The sequence below is a fragment of the Heloderma suspectum genome, chromosome 3, assembly GCF_057233095.1.
Source record: "Heloderma suspectum isolate Gila_16-S chromosome 3, 16-S_ref, whole genome shotgun sequence".
Lineage (NCBI taxonomy): Eukaryota > Metazoa > Chordata > Lepidosauria > Squamata > Helodermatidae > Heloderma > Heloderma suspectum.
In genome coordinates this window covers 99,659,485-99,682,669 of record NC_139460.1, presented here as the reverse complement: position 1 = coordinate 99,682,669, position 23,185 = coordinate 99,659,485, and the positions used below count along the sequence as shown (strand labels likewise).

General features: G+C 49.9%; 1 protein-coding gene across 1 annotated transcript in view; it reads right to left on the bottom strand.

Moving 5' to 3' along the window:
- The window catches only part of DMD (dystrophin), a 1,907,270-nt gene that overhangs the window by 1,325,489 nt on the left and 558,596 nt on the right, over positions 1-23,185 (bottom strand). The window contains exons 5-6 of the mRNA XM_084843968.1: positions 22,061-22,153; positions 18,223-18,395 (exon numbers count right to left, since the gene is read on the bottom strand). Coding sequence (XP_084700094.1) covers positions 18,223-18,395; positions 22,061-22,153 — 266 coding nt within the window. The remainder of the gene's footprint in view (positions 1-18,222; positions 18,396-22,060; positions 22,154-23,185) is intronic.

Genomic DNA, 23,185 nt, shown 5'->3' with positions numbered 1-23,185 from the left:
TTGTTGAGTGCATGTACTGGAGGTTGGGCCCGAAGGGCAGTCTGGGGATTCTGCTCGTGTACCATCCACCCCGCTGCACGACTGACTCCCTGGCTGAGGTGCTTGAGGTGGTCTCTGATGTGCGTGTACAGTCCCCTAACTTACTGGTGTTGGGGGACTTCAACGTACATTCGGAGGCCATCCTCACAGGAGCACCTCGGGACTTCTTGGAGACCATGGCCTCCTGGGAGCTGCACCATATTCTAACTGGGCCCACCCATGTAGCCGGTCATGCACTAGACACTAGTTTCTGGAGAAGCGGGGAGTGATCTGGAAGTCGGGGGTATATCCACCACCCCCTTGTCATGGTCAGATCACTATCTGGTGATGTTGGACTTCTTGGTTCCACAACCCCTCCGCAGGGGTGGAGGACCCATTAAAATGGTTCGCCCCAGGCGTCTTATGGATCCAAATGGATTCCTGAATGCACTTGGGGATTCTCTGGGGCATGCCAACGGCCACTCGGTCGAGACCCTGGTGGGTGGCTGGAATGCCGCAATTACTGCGGCATTAGATCGGGTGGCTCCGAAATGCCCTCTCCCCCTGAACAGGGCTCGGACTGCACCATGGTTTAATCCGCGGTTACGAGCTCTGAAACAGGAGGTGAGACGGCTAGAGCGCTGGTGGCGGAAGTCTCGCTCCAAAGACGATCAGACATGGGCTAGAGCTATATCTTCAGCCTATCACGTGGCGGTGAAGGCAGCAAAAAAGGAATATTATGCTGCCTCCATCGCGTCTGCAGAGTGCTGCCCCAGGAGGCTGTTCCAAGTGGTCCAGAGCCTGGTCGGTCCTGTGGCTCCGGAACCACTGGAGCATTCTAAGGCCTCCTGTGAGGCTTTGGCAAGGCACTTTGCAGATAAAATTGATCAGATTAGGTGTGTTACTCTGCACGCTGTGGATACAGTTAGTGAGCAAGAGGCAGCCTGTGGCAAACCGGTTTTGTGGGATCGGTTCCAGCTTCTTCCTCCTGATGAAGTGGACAAGGTGCTTTCATCTGTAAGGCCGACCACCTGCTTACTTGATCCTTGCCCATCTTGGCTCATTATGAGCTGCAGAGAGAGACTGGGTGAGGGGATCAAGGCGGTGGTGAACGCCTCCCTTGAGGAGGGAGTGATGCCATCAGCCTTCAAGGAGGCAGTGATAAGACCGCTCTTAAAGAAGCCCTCCTTGGATCCTCAAGTTCTGAACAACTTTCGCCCAGTCTCAAATCTGCCATTTTTGGGCAAGGTGATTGAGCTGCTGGTGGCGGTGCAGTTGAAGGCACACTTGGAAGAAACTGATTATCTAGACCCATTTCAGTCGGGCTTCAGGCCTGGGCATGGGACAGAAACGGCCTTCGTCGCCTTGGTGGATGATATGAGGAGGGCTGTGGATAGGGATGAATGCTCCTTCCTTGTTCTCCTCGACCTCTCAGCAGCTTTTGATACCGTTGACCACGGTATCCTCCTGGACCGCCTGGAGGGGTTGGGCATTGGAGACACTGTATTGTGGTGGTTCCGGTCCTTCCTCTCCGGCAGGTACCAGAGGGTAGCACTGGGAGAGGAGGTTTCGGACCCGTGGCCACTTACTTGTGGGGTGCCACAGGGTTCCATCCTCTCCCCGATGCTATTTAACATCTATGTGAAGCCACTGGGGGCTATCATCAGGAGGTTTGGGGTGCAGTGTCATCAATATGCGGATGACACGCAGCTCTACCTCTCATTCAAATCTTCACCAAGGTTGGCCGTAGAATCCCTGTCCAAATGTCTGGAGACGGTGAGTGGCTGGATGGGGAGGAATAAGCTGAAGCTCAACCCTGACAAGACCGAGGTACTTTTGGTGGGAGACAAGAGGAGGCTGGGGGATGTTGACCTGGTGTTGAATGGGGTACAGCTACCCTTGAAAGACCAGGTCCACAGCCTGGGGGTCAGTTTGGACTCCCAGCTGTCCATGGAGGCTCAGGTGTCAGCTGTGAGCCGGACAGCGCTGTATCAACTCCATCTGATACGGCGGCTGCGCCCCTTCCTTCCCGACCATCTGCTCCCATCGGTAGTACATGCCCTGGTCTCCTCTCGTTTGGACTACTGTAATGCGCTCTACGTGGGGTTACCCTTGAAGATAGTTCGGAAACTGCAGCTGGTACAGAACGCGGCGGCTCGCCTGATTAAAGGCAGCCGCCGGCGAGATCACATCACTCCAGTGCTGAAGGAGTTGCACTGGTTACCAGTTGTTTTACGGGCCAAATTCAAGGTGTTGGTTTTGACCTTTAAAACCCTATATGGTTCCGGCCCAGCCTATCTTAAGGAGCGCCTCCAGCAACACCAGACAGGCCGCTTAACAAGATCAGCCTCGGATGGCCTTCTCTCTGTCCCATCAGCCAGGACAGCTAGACTGGTGGGGACGAGGGAGAGGGCCTTCTCTGTGGTGGCCCCCACTTTGTGGAACTCCCTCCCTAGGGAACTCCATCATGCCCCCTCTTTAATGAGCTTCCGTCGTGCATTAAAAACGTGGTTGTTCAGGCAGGCATTTGGGGTGGGCTAGGGTATTTTTTTTAAAAAATAATTATGGTAAAATTTTATTGTTTTATGGTGGGTTGTACATTGCCCAGAGTGGCTGGGTGACCAGTCAGATGGGCGATTAATAAATTTAATAAATAAATAAATAAATAAATGTATGTTCACCCACCTGACTGCTCTCATGGGTTGGCAATGGAAGGCCTCTCTTTCTGATCTTAAAGTGTGGGCAGGTTAATATGGGTGTAGGCTATCCTTGAAGTAACTCGGTCCCAAACAATTTAAGGCTTTAAGGGTCAAAAACAGCACTTTAAATTGGGCTTGGAAATGCACTGGTAATCAGTGCAGCTGGCACAGTATAGGTGTTATATGATTGAATCGCCTTGCCCCCACCAAGATTCGGGCGGCCACATTTAGCACAAGCTGTCTTCTGAACTGTCTTCAAAGGCAGCTCCATGTATAGTGCATTACAGTAGTCCAGCCTGGACGTTAGGTATGTACGAATTGTGTACCTTCCGTGCCGCTTGACTTCCGCAATTTGTGGCCAGTGCTCCGTACCGTTTTTTGCAAGCCCCCGGAATTCTCCTCTTTTTTTTTTTCCGCTCCAAGAATTATGAAGATAAATCCATACCAACAGCCATAATTCTGTAAAAGTTCTGCCTCCCTTGAGGAGGGAGTGATGCCATCAGCCCTCAAGGAGGCAGTGATAAGACCAGTCTTAAAGAAGCCCTCCTTGGATCCTCAAGTTCTGAACAACTTTCGCCCAGTCTCAAATCTGCCATTTTTGGGCAAGGTGATTGAGCGGCTGGTGGCGATGCAGTTGAAGGCACACTTGGAAGAAACTGATTATCTAGACCCATTTCAGTCAGGCTTCAGGCTTGGGCATGGGACAGAAACGGCCTTGGTCGCCTTGGTAGATGATATGAGGAGGGCTCTGGATAGGGGTGAATGCTCCTTCCTTGTTCTCCTCGACCTCTCAGCGGCTTTTGATACCGTTGACCACGGTATCCTCCTGGACCGCCTGGAGGGGTTGGGCATTGGAGACACTGTATTGCGGTGGTTCCGGTCCTTCCTCTCCGGCAGGTACCAGAGGGTAGCACTGGGAGAGGAGGTTTCAGACCCGTGGCCACTCACTTGTGGGGTGCCACAGGGTTCCATCCTCTCCCCAATGCTATTTGACATCTATGTGAAGCCGCTGGGGGCTATCATCAGGAGGTTTGGGGTGTGGTGTCATCAATATGCGGATGACACGCAGCTCTACCGCTCATTCAAATCTTCACCAAGGTTGGCCGTAGAATCCCTGTCCAAATGTCTGGAGACGGTGAGTGGCTGGATGGGGAGGAATAGGCTGAAGCTGAACCCTGACAAGACCGAGGTACTTTTGGTGGGAGACAAGAGGAGGCTGGGGGATGTTGACCTGGTGCTGAATGGGGTACGGCTACCCTTGAAAGACCAGGTCTGCAGCCTGGGGGTCAGTTTGGACTCCCAGCTGTCCATGGAGGCTCAGGTATCAGCTGTGAGCCGGACAGCGCTGTATCAACTCCATGTGATACGGCGACTGCGCCCCTTCCTTCCCGACCATCTGCTCCCATCGGTAGTACATGCCCTGGTCTCCTCTTGTTTAGACTACTGTAATGTGCTCTACGTGGGGTTACCCTTGAAGATGGTTCAGAAGCTGCAGCTGGTACAGAACACGGTGGCTCGCCTGATTAAAGGCAGCCGCCGGCGAGATCACATCACTCCAGTGCTGAAGGAGTTGCACTGGTTACCAGTTGTTTTCCAGGCCAAATTCAAGGTGTTGGTTTTGACCTTTAAAACCCTATATGGTTCCGGCCCAGCCTATCTTAAGGAGTGCCTCCAGCAGCACCAGACAGGCCGCTTAACAAAATCAGCCTCGGATGGCTTTCTCTCTGTCCCATCAGCCAGGACAGCTAGACTGGTGGGGACGAGGGAGAGGGCCTTTTCTGTGGTGGCCCCCACTCTGTGGAACTCCCTCCCTAGGGAACTCCGTCATGCCCCCTCTTTAATGAGCTTCCGTCGTGCATTAAAAACGTGGTTGTTCAGGCAGGCATTTGGGGTGGGTTAGGGTATTTTAGAAAATGTTTTTATTGTAGAATTTTATTGTTTTAAACTGTTTTATTGTATGTTGTACATCGCCCAGAGTGGCTGGGTGACCAGCCGGATGGGCGATTAATAAATTTAATAAGAAATTTAATAAGAAATAAGAAAGGCTATTTTTCATAGATATTTACGTATTTTTTTCCCTGCCCTGAGACGTGCAGTAATTACTTTCAGCCAAAACACTTCCTCCTCCTCGGGGCTTCCCAAAACATGGCTGCCCTACGTGTGCCTGACATGGTCATTTTAAAAGGTTTTTTCTTTCTTTCTTTCTTTCTTTCTTTCTTTCTTTCTTTCTTTCAAACAGTGTTGCTTTAAACAAAGAGTGCATCGCTCAGGCTCACCTAGGGCAGTCTTGTTTTGGGAAGCCCCGAGGAGGAGGAAGCGTTTTGGCTGAAAGTAAACGGAGACGGAGGATTTCAATTGAAAAAGAACACCCACAAACAAGGCGGTGAGCACAATTCATTTTTTAAAAACTTATGTATTTATTATCGAAATATACTACCTTGCATTTTTATTTACAAAAATTTCGCGACTCTGTGCGGATGACCAAAAAAGAGCTGCATGACTGCTGGCTTCGTATGACCTCGTGGTGCCGTTCCGCAGAGGATTCCGTGGCACAGACTGAAGGGAATTCGATCCCATTTCAGTCCGTGGCAGAATTCTCTGACATCCCTACTGGACGTGACTAGTGCATGGTTAACTGAGCCAAGGTCCATCGTCTCCAGATAGGGCCACAGTTGGCATACCTGCGTAAGCTGGTAAAAAGCAATCCTGGACACTGCTAGGGATGTCAGAGAATTTCGCCACGAATCTCGGGGAGGCCAAATGCCAGTGCATTCGGCCCCCCGAAATCGGTGGCAAAACGGTCTGTCCCCCCACCCCCCCCCTTGGGCGAATCCTCCTGGCGGCGGTGGCTCCGGCGGTGGTTCAGCGGCGGCAGCTGGTCTTCCGACTGGCTGCTGCCGCCGCCATTTCCAGTAAAACAAACAAACAAACAAACAAAAAAACGTGATAGGCTACGTAAATGTTTACGTAGCCTATCACGGCTGAGTAAAACAAAAACAAAACCGCCCATGGGCGCTGCCATTTGCGTTCCTTATTTTGGCACGTGTACTCTACGTAAGCATTTACGTAGACTACGGCGAAAATAAGGGGAATGCAAATAGCGTAGACGCTACGCTATTTGCGTTCCCCTTATTTTCGCCGTAGTCTACGTAAATGTTTACGTAGACTACACATGCCAAAATAAGGAAGGCGCAGTTTTGTTTTGTTTTTTATTCAGCCGTGATAGGCTACGTAAACATTTACATAGCCTATCACGGCTGACTGCAGGGACACAAATGGCGGTGGCTATGGCTGCCGCCATTTGCGCACCCAGCCGGCCAGGATTCAGGGGGGGAGGGATGGAACGCCTCCCCCCAGCCAGAATTTCAGGGGGAGGGACGGAGCGCCTCCCCCCCACCACGAATCAATTTTGTGAGAAGGTAAGTGACTTTCGTACATTCCTAGAGCCACCTGGCCTTCCCCAGTTAGCTGTAGAGCCACAGCTGGAATTCCGGCCGCTGCCGGGCATGGCTGCCAACCGTGATAGGTGTAGTGGCCGCCATTTGCGCCCCTGCTCTTTGCCGTGATAGTCTATGTAAGTATTCATGTAACCTATCACACTAAAGTAGCCACACAAATGGCAGCCGCTACGACGGCCGCCATTTGCAGCCGCAGGAGCCCAGCACTGGCTGGGAGACCACCCAGAGGAGTTGCCGCTGCTGCATCCACAGCCGCCGCTGGAGCCGCCACCAGAGCCGCATCCGCCGCCAGGCAAGCTCCGTCCCGGGGGGATTCCGCGGGGTGGCGATTGTGGGGGAGGCCATTCTGCCACAGATTCCGGGCTCCTCACTGGGGATTCCTCACTGGAGTCCATGGCGGAATTCTCTGACATCCCTACGTCCCATAACCAGGCCTGAAACCTGACTGGAATGGATCTAAATAATCAGTTTAATCCAAAACTGCTTGGAGTTGTGATGTAGGGATGTATGAAAGTCACTTACCTTTCTGCAGGTGTGATTTGCGGTGGGGGGGAGGCGCTCCGCACCTCCCCCCAAAATCCTAACCCAGCCGGCTGCGCTCCGCGGCACCTCCACGGAGCCACCAGCTGGGTGCATTCGCAGGCGTGTGGAGCCTGCGGACGCAAATGGTGGCGGCTACGGCGGCTGCCATTTGAGTTCATGTTTTTGGCCATGATAGGCTATGTAAATATTTGCACCCCTGTCTTTCACTGTGATAGGCTACATAAATATTTACGTAGCCTATCACGGCAAAAAAACAGGAATGCAAATAGCGGCTACGGCAGCCGCCATTTGCGTTCCCATTTTTGCTGTTTAAATATTTGATCGTTTATTTGATTCCCAGCCTAAATGGTGAAGCGAATGGCGGCCGCCATTCACAAAGCAGCACGAACGGCACCAGGTAAGTGCTCTGTTTCGCACGCATTTCGTGGGGTGGGGGGGTGGGGGGCTTCGTTCCGCCATGGATTTCAGGGGGCTGAATGCACTGGCATTCAGCCTCACAGAGATCCGTGGTGGAATTCTCTGACATCCCCATTGTGTGAGGCCACTACATGATCCAGCACCTTGCCCAAGAATGGCAAATTTGACACAGGGTGGTAATTATCTGGAACGATGGGATCTAAATTTAGTTTCTTCAGCAAGAGCCTCAGCACAGCTTCTTTCAAAGCTGTGGGGACCTTGCCATCCCTCAAGGAGGCATTTACCACCACCAAGGTCCAGATATCCAGCCCAGCTCTGGCAGATTTCACAAGCCAGGATGGGCAAGGATCTAAAGGGTAGGTAGGTAGTAGACCTCAGTCCTCCATGCAGTTTCTCCACATTCTCAGGCTACACAAGCTGAAAGATATCAATAACACGACTAGATGGTGCACCAGCCCCGTCCATATCAGACTCTGTCAAAACAATGTCATCCAAGTCAGCGTGAATACGAGCGATTTATCTGCAAAGTGTCTGGCAAATTGTTCACAGTGGGCCTTTGAGGGTTCAAGTTCTTGTGTTCCAAGGCCTATACCCAAGAGGCCTTTAACCACATGAAAGAACTCCACTGGATGACACTGAGGAGATACAGTGGTGGCGGAGAATGGTTTCTTCACCGCCATCACTGCCACAGAATAAGATCGCAAGTGTATTCTTACCTGTGTTCGATCGTATTCATTCTGCGTCTTCTGCCATTTGTGCTCTAATCATCGACACAGTCATTTCATTGCCCTCAGCTCCTCAGAATACCAAGAAGCTGACACAGTTCTACAACTAAATCATGGTTTCTGCAAAATGGCAGCTGTAAATAGCACCACTTATGCAAAATTACAGGCGTAATGGTCTAAGTAGTTTACCTGTGATTTTTACACAAAATGGCATCTTGTGGGAAAAAGAGGAGCCATGAGCCACTCACTGGGTGCCTGCAGACCATCTGGCAGCTCACCTAGCACACCAAACAGGGTTGATAAAGCAGCATGGGTCTGGCAAGCACTAATTTTGCTATGTTTTTATTTATTTATTTATTGCATTTATATCCTGCCTTTTTTCCTCTTGCAAGGAACCCAAGGCGGCTTACATTATCCTCCTCCTCTTCATTTTATCCTCACAACAACAACCCTGTGAGGTAGGTTGGCCTGAGAGTGTGTGACTGGCCCAAAGTCACCCAGTGAGCTTCCATGGCTGAGTGGGGACTAGTAGGGATGTACGAAAGTCATTTACCTGTTTGCGGATTATGTTGATGGTGGGGGGGAGGCATTCCGTCCCTCCCCCCGGAATCCTGGCCAGCCGGCTGCACTCCGCAGGGATTCTGCGGAGCCGCCAGCTGGCTCCACCAGCAGCCGGACATCCGGCCGCTGGCTAGCAGGGACGCAAATGGCGGCGGCCGTAGCCACTGCCGTTTGCGTCCCTGCAGTCAGCCGTGATAGGCTACGTAAATGTTTACATAGCTTATCATGTCTGACTTAAAAAAAACAACAACGCGCGTATGCAAATGGTGGCGGCCACGGCCATCGCCATTTCCATTCCTTATTTTGGCACGTCTTAGTCGACATCAAGATTTACGTAGACTAAGATGGCGAAAATAAGGGGAATGCAAATAGCACAGCGGACGTACACGCATTTTTTTTTTAAGTCAGATGTGATAGGCTACGTAAATCTTCATGTAGCCTATCATGTCTCTTTTTTTTTTTTAAACTGGAAATGGCGGTGGTGGCGGCAGCCGGCCACCGCCAGAGCCAAACCGCCGCCGGAGCTGCTGCCGCCCGGAAGATCCGCCCCAGGTAAGTCTCGTCCTGGGGGGGTGGGGGGGTGGCAGGCCGTTCCACCACCGATTTCGGGGGGCTGAATGCACTAGCATTCGGCCTCCCCAAGATCCGTGGCGGAATTCTCTGACATCCCTAGGGACTAGAACCCGGATCTCCCAGCTCCCAGTCCAACACTCTTGCCACTACACCACACTGGCTCTCATTTTATTGCTCTCATTATTACACCTGTCAGGGTGGACACTGAGCCCACAGAATCCCAGAGTAGTTCTGATTCTGAGGAAGAGGAGTTGCTCCTGGGAGAGGAGCGCGCTCCTCTTTCCCAGGGCCAACAGCTGACGGAGATTCCTCCCACTGGCATTCCTAGCTTAGATAGCAGTCCTGGGAGTGACAGAGCATGGGAAGCAGACTTGATGGACCCGCGTCACCGACACAGAGAGCGGCGCCAAATGGAGGGCGCGGAAAGGAGGCGTAGTGTCCAGTTGGCACGCAAACAACGGTTGCGCCCAGAGGATCCAAGGGAAAAGGGGAGTGACTCTCCCTAGCCCTTAAGTTCAGGGTCTGCCAGTGATTCCCTTTCAAACGGGGACCAACTGTTCCAACTTAGGGCATAGGTACTCTGCTGCTCATATCTAGTTGCTAACTGTAGAGTTGTTAAGTTGTAAAAGAGGAATAAAGCTTTGAAAAGAATCCCTTTGTCTGTGTCTGGACTTGGCTACTGGATTAGACTGAGAGAGGCCTCCAAGGAGCCCTTGACAACACCTATTTTACAAAAAATGCTAGGCAGATCAAATGAATTTTATCTTTCTTCTGTCTGTACGGGATCCTCCTCAGATCAAAGGTAAGGTGGCCAGGTTCTGTGCAGCTGCTAGTGCTTGCCGCAGACTATTAGTAAAATAGTACCACTCCAACTGGCTAACTTTCTGATGCTATGTTTGTCTTTCAGAGTTTTTGTATAATTATGTATGCTGTGTGTAAATATTGTACATTTTATATGCTGATCTATGATGGTAGATCTTTTTAAAAAGGAGAATATATAGGGAAGAAAAACAGTTAGGGTGGTACAAACAACTTCTGTGAGACAGACTGGAAAAGTAGCACAGCTTCAGATAAACAGAGAACATGGTTTGCTAAAAATAACCCTCCTCACAATTTTCCAGCACGTACGTTTACAGCTCTGGGAATGACCCAAGAATATAACATCTTTACTTCCTTGAATCTAGAGAATAGAGACTTGGATCAATTTTCTTGGGTTCTTGGGTCTAGGTCAGAGGTGGGGAACTCGGCCCAAGGGCTGAATTTAATTCTGGAGAAGATTGTGGAGGCCACATTCCAGTGGTGCATGTGGGCAAAGGGGCAGGCCAAAGGCAAAAGGGGCAGGGACAAAATACACCCCCCCCCCAACATAGTGTAGCTTAAAGCTCTTACTGTCAGAAACTAAGCCTTCAGAGAGGCATTTCAACCTTTCAGAATGGGGGAAAAGGGCACAAAAGCTAGGAAACCACCCAGTGATTGGTGGCTGGGGGAAAGAGGCATGGCCATCTGATGATTCCTTGAGGGCCTGATTGGGATCCCAGCAGGGGCGAAACATTCTTTGCCTGCTGGATGTCGATAGAATTGGCACCCCTCAGGATTCCCCCATTTGGGGAAAGCGGGGACATCCCCTGTCACATCCCCCTGGGCTGTAAAACACTGAGTGTGTGAGGGGAGATGGCCCCACCAGTAAGCCTTACCCCTGCACTGGGGCCACAAAACCCTCAGTGGGAGGCCACAGGCATCACCTGTCACCACCAACGATGCCTCAGAACGATCACCATCCCTATCCACTGGAACATAGCCCACCCAAACCAGCCTACCAGTGACCAATTAAACCAAAAACAAACCCACCAGCTTAACCTAAGACACTCCCACCCCACTTACAGTGTGAAGCAGGCAAAAAGACACACAACCCAGCCAATCGGACTGTGTGCCAAAAGCTCCTGCTTGGCCTTCAAAACAGTGACCAGTGAAGACCCACACTGCATACAGGGGGGGAGGGACTCACATTTCAAAGAGGCCAGGAAGAGGGGCCCCACAGGGTAATATCACCCAGTAGGCCCCTCCTCCAGCCAGTGGTGCCACCAAGCCCAGCCAGTGCAGGGCTTGTGGCCATTTCTCATCCCCTCGCCCCGCCCTGTGATTCCCGCAACATCCCTCCCACGGTCAGGCAAGCCGAACACAGGGTAGGGCATATATGACAAAATGGGGAAGGATTCTCTGAATACTTATGGTGTTTTTTTTTTAATTTACAAAAAGTTCACAATTTGCAACACACTTAAATATAAGAGAGAACTATTATAAAATGTCTAACAATGATACCTTACTTTGTGGAAGCTATTAAATAATTATTAACTACACATAGAAAAATGTTATTGTTCCCTCACTGTAATAAAGCCATATCAAATTATTTAAATATCATGAATATGTTTTGAAAGCAGACAAAAAGGTTGATGATGAGAATGATGATGACTGAGTGGTATGTGATTTGGTACTTTCAATATACAGTTACCATTTCATCCAAAATATGGGCAGTAGCCAATGTGACACAACGACCACTAACAGAAATTATATTACACTAGTGTAAATGACGTGTAGTGCAACACCAAGTAGCGCTTGCTGATGCTTGTGCTAGAGGTCATTTATGCTACCTCAACATAATTTACATTAGTGGTAGTATCATACTGGAAACTTTTCTAAGTCTTTAAGAGCTCAATCCTAAGGGACTGATGCTCGATAGACTAGGGATGGTGGAGAATTCCGCCTAGGGATGGCGGAGAATTTCTCCCCGAAACTTCGGGGGGCCAAGCGCCAACATGTTCGGCCCCCCGAACATGTCTCGGGGAGACATTCTCTGCACCCCCCCGCCCCCCGCACCCCCCCCGGGACAGGACTTACCTTTGCCGAATGTCTCTCCCGGCGGCGGGTCTGGCCGGCGGTTCGTCGGGTCTTCGTCAGGGGCGGGGGCGGCAGCCGGTCTTTTGACCGGCCGCCGCCGCCGCCGCCATTGCAATAAAAGAAAAAAAAAACAACGCCCCCATGATAGGCTACGTGACAATCAACGTAGCCTATCACGGCTAGATTTGCAAAGTCAGCCGTGATAGGCTACGTAAATCGTCACTTAGCCTATCACGGGTGACTTAAAAAAAAAAAAAGCGCGTACGGATAATGGCGGCCCCCATAGGGAGCCGCCATTCCCGTTCCTTATTTGGTCGCTGTAGTCTATGTAAATGTTTACGTAGACTACGGCGAAAATAAGGGCAACGCTATTTGCGTTTGCGTCCCTGCAGTCAGCCGTGATAGGCTACATGACGATTTACGTAGCCTATCACGGTGTTTTTTTTAAAATCTAGCCATGATAGGCTACGTAAATCTTTACGTAGCCTATGACTTTTTTTTTTTTTTTTTTTTTAACCTGGAAATGGCGGCGGCAGCAGCCGGTCAGAAGACTGGCCGCTGCAGCCCCCGCCGCCGCACTGCCGCCGGAGCTGCCGCCGCCTCCAGGAAGATCCGCCCAAGGTAAGTCCCATCCCAGGGGGTGGCGGGGGGGTGGTGGGCCATTCCACCTCCGATTTCGGGGGGCCGAATGCACGGTCATTCGGCCTCCCCGAGATCCATGGCGGAACTGTTGTACATCCCTAATGCATTTACTATATTTCTAATGGGAAATATATTCTTGTAGACATTTCAGTTAAATAAGAGAACATAGAGTAATAAGATCTGTATATTGGTAACCCATAGGTAAAAACAGACTTCTCAGTTTATGAATAGTTTCTATGCTCTATACAGAAGAAATAATTTACTAGCTTCCCCCAACCTGGTGCCTTCTAGACGTTTTGGATTTCAGCTCCCATCATCCCCAGTCAGTATGGCCAATGGTCAGGAATCTTGGAAGGTGTAGTCCAAAACTTCTGGAGGGTATCTGATTGGGGAAGCCTGGTTTACCATATGGACCATTTATATGTATCATAGGAACTATACCAATGATTACTTCTAATTAGGGTTGGCGGAGAATTTCTCCCCGAAACTTCGGGGGGCCGAGCGCCAAAATGTTTGGCCCCCCGAAGAAGTTTCGGGGAGAAATTCTCTGCACCCCCCCACCCCCCGCACCTCCCCTGGGACAGGACTTACCTTTCCCGAATGTCCCTCCCGGCGGCGGGTCCCGGTGGCGGTTCGTTGGGTCTTCGTCAGGGGCGGGGGCGGCAGCCGATCTTTCGACCGGCTGCCGCTGCCGCCATTCCAATAAAAGTAAAACAAAAACAAAAACGCCCCCGTGATAGGCTACGTGACGATTAACGTAGCCTATCACGGCTAGATTTGCAAAGTCAGCCATGATAGGCTACGTAAATCGTCACGTAGCCTATCACGGGGGCGTTTTTGTTTTTTAACTTTTTATTTCGCTGCCAGGCGAGGCGAGGCGCCTCCTCCCCGGCCTGAATTTCGGCCGGGCGAGGCAGGAAGCCTCCCCCTCCCGGCCTGAACTTCGAGGGGAGAGCAGCGAAGCGCCTCCCCCCCACCGCAAAAAGCTGCGAGACCAGGTAAGTGGCTTTCGTGCACTCCTACTTCTAATGCAGAGATAATGCGGAACAACATGAGTAGAAGCAGCCTTCAGATCTTCGTGGTCAACATGGGAACACTGGGAACCCAGGGAATGGAGGCACTGGGGGGCAGGACATGCATGCACATTCATGTCCCCTCCCCACTTTTAGCCCTCACATGAGTAGGCTGAAACCTGCATGAGCAGAAACATACTTCACCCAGGACTGAAAATGCACTTCAGAACTCAGGTGGCACCAGGGTATTTAAATGTCTTTCATTTAACTTGGATTTAGTTTGAATTCATAGCCCGAAAACATTCTTAGAAGATGGTTCTAAGAATCACTGTGGCAGAAAACATAAGCTTAAGAAGGGATGTTGTTGTTGTTCAGTCGTTAAGTCGTGTCCGACTCTTCGTGACCCCATGGACCATAGCACACCAGGCCTTCCTGTCCTCCACTCTCTCCCGGAGAGTGCTCAAGTTCATATTCATTGCATCGGTGATGCTATCTAGCCATCTCATCCTCTGCCATCCCCTTCTCCTTTTGCCTTCAGACTTTCCCAGCATCATCACAAGTCATGATGTTATGACTGGAATTGGATTGCATTTCTGCCCTCCCCGCCCCCCACATCACTGGCACATTCTTGTTATTGTTATGGGACAACTCTCATAGCTGTGCATCACACCAAGGGCAATTATTACTGAACACAATTTCCAGGTACACCTACTGGAACAGAGTAGAGAACAGAGCAAAGTTGTCACAATTATATTAAAAATGCACCCATTTAAAAGATTCCTGTGCTATTTTTGTTCCCTTCATGTTCTTGTAGAAGCAGAGCCAAAGGGAAAAAAAATCAGTGGGAATTATCAATGGGAATTACTTTACTATCAGTGGTAAAGTAATTATTTTGATGTTTAAGTCTGTTCTGAAAGTAAGTGTGTGGAAGACTGCAATCCGGTTCTACGAACCAGAGAGGTAATAGCAATTTTGCAGCAATGTAGTCAAATCAGTGCTACATTACGGAGGCTGCCACATAATGCTAGGCATCTCTCAAGCTAGGCTTAAGGTCAGTGTTGCCAGTTTCAAATACCTAAATAATAAATTAAGTCTTGCTGTGTTACTGCTCTGAAGGTGTGTAATTAAAACACCACACTGTTATTAACTGTCTTACAAGCTATCAGCTAATGTTTGTTGCTATTATGTACGAACACAGGGGTGGCTGTTAAATGGCCAGGAACATCTCTTCACAGTCCCCGAAGCAGCTTGAACAATGCACTTCCCCCCCTTCTTTCCAACTTAAAAAGCATTTCTTTTACAATGGATCGAGGACAGATGTAGTGGAAGGGTAGATGGAGTAGGGCAAGACAAGAGCAAGGCTTTCCCTCTCAATTGCATTGATGTGCCACCCTGTAAAGAAGTCTCTCAAATTCAGGGACACATGATGACCCTTTGATTTCCTCCTGTCCAGAGCCTGTGACCTTAGACTGGAGATGGTACTTGGCACTTCTCCTGTGCTTCAAAGTACTGTGCATGAGGCAAAGAAAATCCTTTCACACATATGATGATGGGATCAAAATTGGCTGCAACTGTCCAAGAAAGAGAGGAAAAGTGGAAGTCTCAGTGGACATCACTGAACAATGCCAAAGGGGTTGAAGATGCCTCAGTTTAGGAAAAAAGAAAACTAAAAGGAGAGATAATAGAGCAGTTTAACATTATGAGTGGTATAGCAAGAGTCAGTGGAATTCTAACAACACTAGAACTTGAGGTCATCCATGTCGGACAAAAGAGGATTAATTTTTAAAGGAGTGAATAATAGGGATGTACGAAAGTCACTTCCCTTTTCGCAGCTTGGTTTCGCGGTGGGGGGGAGGCGCTTCGCTTCTCCCCCCGAAGTTCAGGTGAGGGGGGGAGGCGTCCCACCTTGCCTGGCTGAAATTCAGGCTGGGGGGGGAGGCGCCCCGCCTCGCCCGGCCGAAATTCAGGCCGGGGAGAAGCGCCCCGTCTCCCCGGCCGCAAAACAAAAAGTAAAAAAAAAAAAAATGCCTATCATGGGTGTTTTGTTTTGTTTTTACCTTAGTTTTTTTTTTTTTTGCAATGGCGGTGGCGGCAGCCAGTCGGGAGACCGGCTGCCGCCCCTGCCTGCGCCGAACTGCCGCCGAACCGCCGCCGGGACCCGCTGCCGAGAGAGACATTCACCGAAGGTAAGTCCCGTCCCGGGAGGGGGGGGGCAGCGGAGAATTTCCCAACCAACTTTGGGGGGCCGAATACGTTGGCGCTCGGCCTCCCGAAGATTCGGGGAGAAATTCTCCGCCATCCCTAGTGAATAATTATAAGAAAGCTTTGGCTATTGGTCAGTATAGAAATGTAATAAACAAACAAACAAATAAATAAATAAACAAATATCTTGTGAAGCAGCACTCCCCACTTATTGGGGAGCCAAAATGTTTGGGGGCATGCAGGGCTGGCAGCTGGGGAAGAAGGTGTCTAGTAGAAGTGGCTGCTCAGCCGCAGCATCAGTGCCTTCCAGGGTGGTAGGGAGGCCCACTGAGTCGATCAGGGCTCTGACTGGCTCAATGAGGTGGGGTTACAGGGTGGAACAGAGGGAGAACTTTCTCTCTCTGGTCTGCTTAAGGCCTATATAAATAATAGGCCTCTTCTGTGGCTTCAGCACTGCGGTCGCCAACTTCCCAACCCACTCACTCATGGTAGTATAAGGTCTTGCAGTGGACATTTTAGCAGCATCCCAGTTGGTAATATGGTGCGGGGGTTTTGTCTTCCCCATTGCAAGATTATTTCTGTTGTAAATGGGCGGATCTGTACTGTAGGTGAACTTTTGAGGTTGCTTCATTTGATAATTTTTCATGTCACAATTATGTCATCGTGATAGGCACTGGGCTGCGGAGGGGAGCGGGATTGGGCTTCCCACTCCCCCATGGTGGGGATCCCCTTAAGGGATCTTGGAGATGTAGGGATGTCAGAGAATTCCTCCATGGATCTCGGGGAGGCCAAATGCCAGTGCATTCAGCCCCCCGAAATCTGTGGTGGAACGGTCTGCCCCCCACCCCCCCCGGGATGGGACTTACCTTGGGCGGATCTTCCTGGCGGTGGCGGCTCCGGTGGCGGTTCGGCGGCGGTTCGGCGGTGGTGGCTGCAGCGGCCGGTCTTCCGACCGGCTGTTGCTGTCGCCATTTCCAGTTAAAAAAAAAAAAAAAAAAAAACACGTGATAGGCTACGTAAAGATTTACGTAGCCTATCACGGCTAGATTTTTAAAAAACACCGTGATAGGCTACATAAATGTTTACGTAGCCTATCACGGCTGAATTAAAAGAAAAAAAACGCGCGTACACAAATGGCGGCACCCATGGGCGCCGCCATTTGTGTTCCTTATTTTGGCACGTCTTAGTCAACGTAAACATTTACGTAGACTAAGACGGCGAAAATAAGGGGAACACAAATAGTGTAGCATCTACGCTATTTGCGTTCCCCTTATTTTCGCCGTCTTAGTCTACGTAAATGTTTACGTAGCTAAGACAAGCCAAAATAAGGAACGGAAATTCCTTATTTGTGTACGCACATTTGTGTACGCACGTTTTTTTTCTTTTAAATCAGCTGTGATAGGCTACATAAATATTTACGTAGCCTATCACGGCTGACTGCAGGGACGCAAACGGCGGCGGCTACGGCCACTGCCATTTGCGTCCCTGCTAGCCAGCGGCCGGATGTCCGGCCGCTGGCGGAGTCGGCCAGCGGCTCCGCAGAATCCCTGCGGAGTGGAGCCGGCCGGCCAGGATTCGGGGGGGAGGGACGGAGCGCCTCCCCCCCCAGCCAGAATTTCGGGGGGAGGGACGGAGCACCTCCCCCCCCCCACGAATGTCACCCTTCGAAAAGGTAAGTGACTTTCGTTCATCCCTATGTAGCACCATGACCAGCCCAGCATGGGGGCTGCAAGCTTGCCACATCCAGGGGAAAGTGCTCAGGTTAGTGGTCTGTGCCATCATGGCAAGCACTTGATCCCTGCCATCCTCCATCAACGTTCCTGGTATGTGGGCCAGGAAGGGAAAACCAGCCACCAGGTGGGCTGTCCAATGACAGCATGCACATCTTATGCTTCTGCCAATCCTATTCAAGTAAAACCCCCAAAAAAGTTTTGGCTGATTTTATTAACCCATCTATGTCTGTGTGTCTATTTCCTCCCTTCACCACCCAAACCCACATAAATCCATTATCACAAGGTGTAGCCATCATTTTAGATAGCTTTAAAATACAATTCAACAAATTCATTATTGGACTTATCTATCAGTGGCTATTAGTTGTGATGGGTAGCAGCAAAGCCCTAAATATATCTACTCAGAAGTAAGACTCACTGAAATAAATGGGGCTTATTCCCAGGTTAGACAGTATAGGATTGCAGCCTAAATGGAACTTCTGTGTTTACAAGCAGTATACCTATGATTAGCAGATGCCAAAAATAAATAATTGGAGATGGCTTGCGTGGCAAAACCCATTTGTTGCCTGTAACTGCTGGCTAGACATGGCTGGAAAAAAATTGTTCTAGATTAGGTGGAATTTGGCTTGAGCCAGCAAAGTGATTCTTTATCCAGTTTATGAGATAAGAGATGAGATGGCATGATTCGAACAAACAAACAAACAAACAAAATTTTGCTGCTGAATCTGTAACATGATGTTTCCTACCTGTGACTGTGGATGAGTGCATTGAAAGCCAAGCCATCAGACCAGCTATTGGTGAAATTAATAACATTGACCTGTGGATAGTTCTGAGTCGATTGACGAACCCAGCTTAACAAGATCTTTTCACTGTTTGTCTGTTGCAGTCCAGCCATGATGTTTTTCATTACATCTTTGACCTGTGTTGGAAGACAGACTTTCATCAGTTGCTGAATTTAGTTAGCCAAGGCAACTCATTTTCCTCCTACAAGTCAAGCCCAGATTCTTTTGCTTCGTTCTAAGGACCAGTTATTCAGCACAGTGAGCTCTGACATTATAAACAACACATGCAAGGATTCAGGATGGATGCTTTGTGTAGGAAAGCAAGGTTTTAATATAAAGAAGAAGGGATCCCTCCTTACTGCCATGTTCTTCTTTCTTTCTTTAAATATGCAAGACAATAAGCATAGTCATTGTTGTAAATCACACCAGTAGGTTGTTATTAATATTTATTTTTATCCCGCCTCATCCAAAGGGGCCAATGTTCCCACTGAAAATTTGCTGAAGTATGATATCATGATTGGAAAATATACCCGGCATACATACTTGGGGCAAGTCAGCTGAAATTCAGGCAATTATACAATAATCCCCTTTGGTGTTATCAGCATTCAATAGGTTATAGATATAATCACAGACTTGGATCCAGACTTTGCTCCCACTGGCAAAATGCGGGCAGGGGGAAGGAGGCGACTTTTGCTGATTCCCTCCTGTTGGCAGCCCCTTGTGTCCTCTGAAAATCTGCTTGGGAGGTGTGTGGGGCCATCAGGAACAGTGTGAAAGCTAGGGGTGTACGAAACCCACTTACCAGTCCGCTGAAGGGGTCCGTGGGGGGGAGGCGATCCATCCCACCCCCTGGAATCCTCCCTGGCTGGCTCCCCTCCGTGGTGAGTCCGCAGAGCCGCCAGCTGGGCCTGTCCGCAGTCGGACTTCTGTCCGCTGCTACACAAATGGCATCCAGTGTAGCAGACGCCATTTGTGTCCCTGCCCTTGGCCGTGATAGGCTACATAAATATTTACGTAGCCTATTACGGCCAAGGGCAGGGACACAAATGGTGTCCGCTATGCTGGATGCCATTTGCGTCCGCAGCCCGGCAGCAGATGGCTGTGGACCAAAGACGACTGGCCAGCGCCAGGTTGGGTCTGTCCTGACTTGACTTTGTGGGGTGGCAGAAAGATTCTCTTTCTAAAGAATCTGGCCTCACTGGAGTCCATTGCGGATTTCTCTGCCATCCCTAGCGAAAGCTGCTGCTGGGGGCAGCTGGCAAAAATCACCTCCCACCTGTGGGATCCTCCTGGATCAAAAGCCTTCCATGGAAGGTGACGTTTAGATCCATCTCATAGGAAGATATAAGTACACTGGTAGCAAATACTAGCTACCATAATCCTGTATCTAGTTTTACATTTAAGGGCTAGTCATATGATGGCGAGAGAGAAGGAAGAAGATGAAACAGAAACATTTTTGTATTTATTTTATTTTCATGGGTTTTTCACTTGTGTAATCATGAACAATTATTCATTTCCCCCTGCCTCAAATGGGCTGGATAAAGACACTCCTTTACATTATTTTGTATTCATAACATTGTCCAAAGTCCAAGGTAATGCTATTCAAATATTGCTGGGTTTTTGTTAGCAAAGAGCAAGATGCATTTCTTTTGAAGGATTAAACTGAAACTTTTCTTAAGCTAGCAGACTTAGACTTCAGTTGAATTGCCAAAGGCTGGACGTTTTGCATTTCATGACACCTGAAGTCATTGTTCACTTCTTTCCCCCACTCCCTCTGCAGCCATATGTATACATACCAACTGGAGATAACACTCCATGTACCTAACGAAATGGACTCTAGTCCATGAAAGCTATTGCCATAATAAGGGAGCAATCCTATGCAGGTAGGCAGCTCTGAACTTGGAGGAGACCGCCTATCCAATGCAGGGCAGAAGAATAGGGATGTTAGAGAATTCCACCATGGATCCCAGTGAATTCGCCCCCCCAGAATCCATGGCGGAACGGAGCAACCCGCCCCACCACCCTGAGAAAGCCCCGCAAAACGGAGCCTACCTGGCTGCAGCTCCAGCGGCGGCTCCGGCGGTGGTGGCTCCGGCCACTGCTGGGCTGCTGCGGATGCAAATGGCATCCTGAGTAGGGGACACCATTTGCATCCCTATAGTAGCCCATGACAGGCTACGTAAATATTTACGTAGCCTATCACGGCTAAAGCGGGGATGCAAATGGTGTCCCCTACGCCATTTGCATTCCTGTTTTCTCTATGATAGGCTACGTAAATATTTATGTAGCCTCTGATGGCTAAAGCAGGAATGCAAATGGCGTAGGGGACGTCGTTTGCATTCCCGCTTTAGCCGTGATCAGCTACGTAAATATTTACGTAGCCTATCACGGGCTACCATAGGGATGCAAATGGCGTCCCATACTCAGGACGCCATTTGCGTCCGCAGCAGCCCGGCAATGGCTGGAGGCCCCGCTGCAGGTTGGCCCGGCAGGCGGCTCTGCGGCCTGCCCGCGGAGCGGAGCCACCCGGGCAAGATTCCAGGGGGGAGGAACGGATCGCCTCCCCTCCCATCGAGGATTTCAGGGGGAGGGATTGAGTGCCTCCCCCCCACTGCGGATGTCCCTGGATGAAACCAGGTAAGTGTTTCGTACATCCCTACGAAGAAGCACAGACAGAGGGGACAGATTGATTTCGGCTGCCTAGCTGCGGGATGTCGAAGCTCAGGGTGGGGAGGTCAGACGATGCATAGGAAGTGTTGTATCAGCACTTCCGCACTCCCTGCCCCCCCCACTCCCAGTAACTCTCCCTTTTGCCCACTTTGCGCTTCTCTTACAAGCAGAGTGGGGCCCATGGACAATTCATGCTGCCTATGAGGTGGCAGGGATGGGGAGGCAGTTCTGTGGGAACCACCTTTGGAGTGGGGGCTCCAAGGTCAGTTTCTGGAAACTGACCAATCCTATGGTTGTCTTAATAGGAATGTACGAAACTCCCCTTACCTGGCTCCGCCAGGTTCGGGGGGAGAGGCGCTCCGTCCCTCCCCCTGGAATCCTGGCAAGACAGCTCCGCTCCGTGGGGATTCCGCAGAGCTGCCGGCCGGCTCCACCAGCAGCCGGACATCCGGCCGCTGGCTAGCAGGGACGCAAAAAAACAACAACACACACATGCGCGTACGCAAATGGTGGTGGCTATGGCCGCCTCCATTTGTGTTCCTTATTTTTGGCCGTTTTAGTCTACGTAAATATTTACATAGTCTAAGACGGCGAAAATAAGGGGAACGCAAATAGCGTCCGCTACGCGCGTTTTTTTTTTAAGCCAGACATGATAGGCTATGTAAGTCTTTACGTAGCCTATCACGTCTTGTAAAAAAACAACAACAACAACCCGACAAGACTGCAAATAGCGGTGGCAGCAGCTGGTCGGAAGACCAGCCACTGCAGCTGCCGCCGCCCGGAAGTTCTGCCCCAGGTAAGTCTCGTCCCGGGGGGGATCTGTGGGGTGGCAGGGGGGGTAGGCCGTTCCGCCACAGATTTCAGGGGGCCGAATGCACTGGCATTCGGCCTCACCGAGATCCGTGGCGGAATTCTCTGCCATCTCTAGTTGTCCAGCCGCTGTCTAGCAGCCATAGGACTGCACCATAAATGTATTAGGCCTTAATCACTCTCTATCACTCATTGAGATGTTAGGATGGGGCTAAAATATTGTCTGCCCAAATTTTGCTGCAAATACCCACGCAGTAGCTATATCAATGTTTGGCTATTAGGGATACATCTTAAAAATGTTCTGCAAATGACTGACTCTCACCTGCCAGTGGAGAATTATACTCCAGATCAATCCAAGGGTCAGTTTGTGATTTCCATCCACAATATCTGTACTGCCAATATTCACCAGATCTACCTACCGGAGCAAAGTAAAACAGAATAAGACATTAGATAAAAATTATGTAGACAATGCCATTATTTTGCAATATGATAAAACATATTAAAAGAGAAGTAAATGAGTTTACATTTCCAGCACAATGAGCAAAGAAATCTTTGTTGAATTAAATATAAGCAGACCTGCTAAAACCAACACATTTTATAAATACATCCAGTCAGGGCTGTGTAGTTTTATTTGCATATCGATCTACTGTTTAGCTTTACTGGCAAGTAAACATTCAGAAAGTATTTGATACAGGGCAAATAACTGTTTGATAAAAAGCAATAGTACAAACATTTTAGGAAAATGTAATTAGCAAGGATGCAACATTATAGCAAATAAACTTATGTTTTAATAATTAAATACTCTCCACTTGTTAATAAAATGCTTTGGTAGAACAGCGAAATATTATACAGTGAGGTTCCAGAAGAAATAACTACATTTGTAGTAGTTTTTGTAAGTATACAATTTCTTAGAAAAATATCCAGTAATAATTAGGGTTGGCGGAGAATTTCTCCCCGAAACTTCAAGGGGCCGAGCGCCAACGTGTTAGGCCCCCCGAACAAGTTTCGGGGAGAAATCCTCCGAACCCCCCCCGCCCCCCGCCCCCCCCCCGGGACGGGACTTACCTTCGCCGAATGTCCCTCCCGACGGCGGGTCCGGCCGGCGGTTCGGCGGGTGTTCGAGCGGGGCGGGAGTGGCAGCCGGTCTTTCGACCGGCTGCCGCCGCCGCCATTGCAATGAAAGAAGAAAAAAAAACGCCCCCTGATAGGCTATGTGACGATTCACGTAGCCTATCACGGCTAGATTTGCAAAGTCAGCCGTGATAGGCTACGTGAATCGTCACGTAGCCTATCAGGGGGCGTTTTTGTTTTTTTTAAAACTTTCGCGTTCGCGGCCGGGCGAGGCAGGAAGCCTCCCCCCCGGCCTGAATTTCGGCCGGGCCGAGGCGGGAAGCATCCCCCCCCGGCCTGAACTTCGCAGGGGGACCAGCGAAGCGCCTCCCCCCCA